This window comes from Teleopsis dalmanni, chromosome 1, assembly GCF_002237135.1.
Source record: "Teleopsis dalmanni isolate 2A chromosome 1, ASM223713v2, whole genome shotgun sequence".
Taxonomy (NCBI): Eukaryota; Metazoa; Arthropoda; class Insecta; order Diptera; family Diopsidae; genus Teleopsis; species Teleopsis dalmanni.
Window position 1 is genome coordinate 4697753 of NC_051846.1, and position 5673 is coordinate 4703425.

General features: G+C 27.3%; 1 protein-coding gene across 1 annotated transcript; it reads right to left on the reverse strand.

The window, feature by feature from the left end:
• LOC119668844 (adenylate kinase isoenzyme 1-like) lies at positions 1-3331 on the reverse strand. Its single transcript, XM_038078506.1, has 5 exons — positions 3230-3331; positions 2538-2803; positions 2383-2467; positions 344-493; positions 1-273 (listed from the first exon to the last, which is right to left on the reverse strand). Exons 1-5 carry the CDS (start codon positions 3305-3307, stop codon positions 175-177), a joined length of 678 nt encoding a protein of 225 aa, XP_037934434.1. The 5' UTR covers positions 3308-3331; the 3' UTR covers positions 1-174.
• Between the last annotated feature and the right edge of the window lie 2342 nt (positions 3332-5673).

The following is a 5673-nucleotide window of genomic DNA, read 5'->3' on the forward strand; positions in this document are numbered from 1 at the left end:
AATTAAATTTAAATTATTGTACTTAATATATGTGTTCTTATCTTTGGACTAGCATTTTTTGATATTGTGCATATTTTTACATACAAAATATATTTTAAAGCTTAATTATTTGGTGAAAATTATTGATTTAAGACATTAATTTTTGGTAACAAATTTTAATTATTTTCATATGACTTAAGTCCTTGCCACAGCTGCTTGCTTCTTTTCAATTAAGCAATCTAAAGCGCGGGTTACGTCCTCAAAGATATCATCTACATTGCGTTCTGCATTGAACTGAAAGGAGAAGAGAATTTAAAAGATACACTGATTTTATTCCCAATATCTTTTTGAGTTTTATTCTTACTGCCACAGTCTTGTCAGTGTATTGATTTAATATTTGATTGGTGTTACTTCTAAAAGTGGCAATACGAGTTTTAATTGTTTCCTCATTATCGTCAGCTCGTTTTTCGGTTGACAATGCAGCGCGACCCATCACACGTGCAACCAATGTTTCCTATATATAAAAATCAATAAATAATTATATATATAAATATGACTTTTATATAAAAAACATAAATATTAAAATGATATACATTTATTTGAAAAAAAAAAAAATAATTAAATACGTTTATATACGTTTTATGTGATATATGTAATATGCTATTCAAAAAGTATTCGGCGTTTATATTTGAAATCTAATAATATTGAACTGATTAGAAGTTTCGAAGAGTAACGATGTAATAATGTACAGAATATATTACTAGCGCATGAAAAGATTTATTTTAGGGTACACTTTAGCAAGAAATTACCGAAAAATATTTTACTTGAATGCATTTTAATAAAATCGGAAGTAAGAAATCCTCTGCACTATTATTGGTCTGTGACCGATGTAAAATCCATGTATCTACATTGGACGAAATTATGGAGAATGAACAGGAAGATCGCCATGTAAATATTTTGGATATTGCAGAGGAAATACAGATGTAAGCACCATATTGTTCTTAGTCATTTACATAAGAATAGTTGCAAAACACTAAGCTAATAATAAAGGCTCGTGAGCGTGAAGAAATTAGTAACACTGATTTTAAGGACATATCTTTCACAACAAATCGAACGAATACTAATAGATCATGATCTGTTAATATATACAATAGTATAGAAAAATAGAAAAACAATGGAGCCCAACACTATAGCCATGGTTCATCTTTTGTGTTAGTTAATGATGTCTTAAGAAAATAAAAGCAACTTCACTCCGCCTTTCTACTGATAGCAGAAACCTTATTTTGAAGTAGAAACTAGGACAGTAATAAATAATGAACTAGAAGGCTTCCAAATAAAGCAGAACCGATCAGATGAACCGATTTTATTAAAATGATAACGCGGACCATAAGGACCCATCAGATTACCTATTAACCACTACTAATTAAGAATACCTCAATGTAGTTGAACATATACGATAATGTTGAAAAAATGATTAACATAATTGATTAAAATAATCAAAAGTAATCTACCAATAATGTATGTTACGTTTACTTTCCAACAATATAAGTTTTTTGCGCAATAGGATATTTATAATTCTTATATACTTCAATTCATGCGTTGGATATAAAGTAGTTCACATGGAATGATTTATGTTGACTTATTTTAATATTATTTTTAATACTTGTTTTGTTTCGCTTGGTTCACAACTCTCGTGGTTATATGGTGGTGTGTATAACGAGATTTTATTCCAAATAATGATGGGTGATGCGTAATTTAGCAATGATATACATTAGGTTTCCTTTCCAACAATGTACTTGATATTGTTGTCATCATTACTTGATGATGCAGTACGTGCTAGATTGCATTTGAATTGTTTCATGTAAATTACAAGATTAATATCTTCATATAAATATAAGTATGTTTTTATTATAACTCAAGTATAATACATTAAAACAATCAGTTATAACAGTTAACAGCACCAAAAATTATGCGAAATTAAGTCTCAGCTAAATCCATTAAAAAAATAGATTAAATATGAAATAAATTTTGTGTGAAATATCTATATAAACATCCTGAATATTAAAAGGAAAACTTCAACTAACGATTGCAAAACCAAAATTTGAATTATAAAATTGTTAAAGTTGTCAGTTTTTACTTGAAAACGCCGAATACTTTTTGTCCAACCTAGTACATTAGGAAACAATAAAAAATTACAACAAATAAGTACACATATATATATAATACTGAAATAATTTCAAAAATATATTATTTTATTGTTGTTATATTTGAGAATTAAATTAAATTAAATGAATTGATTATTTCTGCCCATTTACTTATTTTAAAAAAGTAATCAATTAAATTAAATTATTAGAAACCAAATATGTATAAAAATTGTTAAATATTAAAAAAATTGTTTCTTACATCAGCACAGTCGAAGAAAATAATTAAATCAGCTGGTGCTATCTTCTTTTCAAAAGCCGCACCCTGATCTTTTTCACGTGGGTAACTAAATCGATAAAGGTATTTTTTTATTTTATATATAGTATCGATGTTACTCTTTAAATTCCAAGACTCACCCGTCAATAAGATAACCTGTAGAATTAGGCAAGTTTTTTCTAATAGCCTTTTCCAATAGGTCTAGAACATCATCATTGGACACCAATAGCCCCTGTTTCATAACTTCAGCCAATTCTTTACCCTTTGCAGAGCCGGAAGCCACTTCATCACGTAGCAAATCACCACTGCTTAAATGTGTGAAACCGTATTTTTCGACAATTTTGGCACATTGTGTGCCTTTGCCACAGCCGGGACCACCCAAAACCCAAACTATTGGTACACCAATCTATAAAAGAGAACAATATTTACATAAGCACATAAATACAAGAATAAAAATGCTAACGAAATTGCTATATAGACATAAGCAGCTTTATTGCAAAGAGGAGGTTTTCCATGAATTCATTGAATTTTTCCAAAACAAAATTTTATTACTCTGAACATTCCTCTTTGAGACTAAACACACATAAAACTAAGTAGTTTCGTATGTTTATCGAGCGGCATTTTGTTAGGCTATAAGCTCCTCGGTTCTGTTATTCACAGTTAGTATGTTTTGCATGCTTTAATTTGGAATATTTTGTTTGTTATTTTAAATGAAACATAAAAAACTATATAAAATTGTTTCAACATTGAATTTTCCGAAAATTGTTTTAAAGCTCTACATGCACACCATACATCTTAGTTACAAAAGTTGACAATCGTCCGCATAACTTACTCCGATTTGCGCTCTTCGTAATAGCTCTGCTTTTTGTTTATTAATGGCTTCCTTCTTCATGGCCATTTGGTGACACATGAACAACTACACAGAATGAGTGGAGGAGTAGGATAACGTTTGAAATTTGCCATTTGAAATTATATTCAGGGTTAGTAATAAAAAAAAAAGAATAAACAAAGTAATGCTTTCATGCTAAGGATTGGGAGAGTTTTTGATTTAAAGAGGAGGGAAAAGGTTCCAGAACAAATATATTTTTAGGTAAATAAAAATATTTAAAGATTATGTTAAAAAAGATTTAAAAAATTAAATACATTATAATTTATTATATTTTGTTGATTTAATAAAAGAATGTATTTTTATTTGACGAAAAATAGTAAATAGATAATAAAATACCAGAAAAAAGAGGAAGAGACTAAGTTCACTTATTTATTTATTGTGTGAGAAGGAACAATTGAAGTCAAATAATCAAATAATTATGTATGGACAAAATATATAATAAAAAATTAATTGCCTTTAACCAGGATAGCATATCAGAAATGATGACATGCTGGATGTTTATGCCCCTTTATAAGAAAGCTTTAGGCAGTCATCACAAAAATATAGAGTCTCACACACAGAAGACACCCGATAGTATGCTCCAGTTGAGGTCCTATATATTTTAGTCTTAAACTTGGTGGGTTGCGTGAATTTGCGTTCAATGGAATATTTCCTTTATTAGTAACGCTTTAATATTGTCGAATAAAACTAGTAGTCACGAGTTCCAAAAATAGGATGAACTCTCTGTGTTATTATTATTATAAAAATTGAATATTTATATGGACCTTAGGACCTATTGCGGTCCCTCTACTTGTTCTAAGTTCTAACATATAAACTCAATAAATAGTAATATTTGTTCTATTCCTCGAAGTTTCAGATGTTGTCTATCTATCTAAAGCCTTTTTTTGTTTTCAATAGTTCAGTGCCGCTCGCGACACATATTTCGCGGTTTCCCCGAAACCGTCAAATTTCTATGGACACAATCTATTCATATATATATATATATATATATAAAAAATTATTAAAGTGTGTGAAGATCAAAAATACCTTTTATGATTTATGGATTATACATATGCATTTATACATTTTATCAATCATCAAAAATGTCTGAAAGATATAGTTTCAAAAACCTAACAAGCATACAATTACAAGGTATAAATCAATAGCACTTGTGAAAATGGATTTATATTTTAATTTTTTTTAATATAATTTAAATAACTTATAATTTGAATTTAAAATAAAATTTTTAATAATAGTCTTTATATGTTGGGCTTGCTTCCAACAAACTTCTAAACGCACTTCTGGAGAGTCATTAAAATATTCGATGAATTAACAGATTGCTACAGTAACACTAGATTGCTATAGAAAGACCTAGTTTACAAGTCTAAAGGAAATTCAGATCTGTAATGCGATGATTATGAAGAGGGACTTACTTTTTAAAACTTTTTGATTCATTGGTCATGTAAAGTTTAGTGCCATTTTACGAAATATATAATAATCCAAGCATACTGATGAACATTATTTGAAACTTAAATTTTAAAATAATTTCCGTGTTTGTAGATTATATAGGTTGTATATCAAATATTAATGGTTCTTCATGTTTCTTATGGAATGTTTTAGTATTTATTTAATATAAGCAATTAAATTAATAAACAATGTAAGACATTATAGGCAATAAGTTAAGAATATTTGTTTTTGGTTTTGAGAATAATATTCAAAATTAAAATGATAATCATATTAAACGTATACTTATTCAATTATTTTTATATCTGATTGGTTCTAAGTTTAATCTTTTTTTATGAAAATCTCAAAATTTTCTACTTAACTGGGTTTACTTTCAAATAGCAAAAGCAGCTGCATATTTAGACTGAACAGAGACATATATATCAAAAATACTCAGTACAAACTGTTTCAATTCTATTAAAGAATATTAATTTAATATATACTAGTACAACAGATAATTTTTACTAAGTGATTTTAACTAGCATTGCAGTGTTAAAAAAATTAAATTTTTTATTAGAAATCGGTGAATCACTACTAAATAAAAATTTAAAGATCAAGTGATGGCCTATTTGTTTTTCTTAAGATACTACATTAGAGAGTAATATTACAAAAGTATATTTTAAGGGTATATCTCGATACAGATGTTTATATAGTCTGAAAACTTTCATTAAAAAATTCATTGTTTTTGAAATTGTAATGAAATTTCTCAAGAAATTCATTATTTTCTTATTTTTCTTATTTTCTATATATATTAAGCATATAAAAATTTTAAAAATATTAAATATTTTTATAAAAAATTCTATTAAAAATTATTTTTAAAGTAGTGAAGAGTGATTAATGACTTTTGTATGAATTCTGTAAGCTATTATCAATCAGTTCATTGGACATCAACAAATAAATTGGAA

Bases quoted from the DNA above. Each gene is read 5' to 3' on its own strand.
- LOC119668844 (XM_038078506.1), bottom strand. From the start codon at position 3,307: ATGTGTCACCAAATGGCCATGAAGAAGGAAGCCATTAATAAACAAAAA. The intron at 2,468-2,537 runs GTGAGTCTTGGA...TTATCGATTTAG, and splicing joins ACAGGTTATCTTATTGACGG to TTACCCACGTGAAAAAGATC. The intron at 274-343 runs GTAAGAATAAAA...TTCTCCTTTCAG, and splicing joins ACACTGACAAGACTGTGGCA to TTCAATGCAGAACGCAATGT.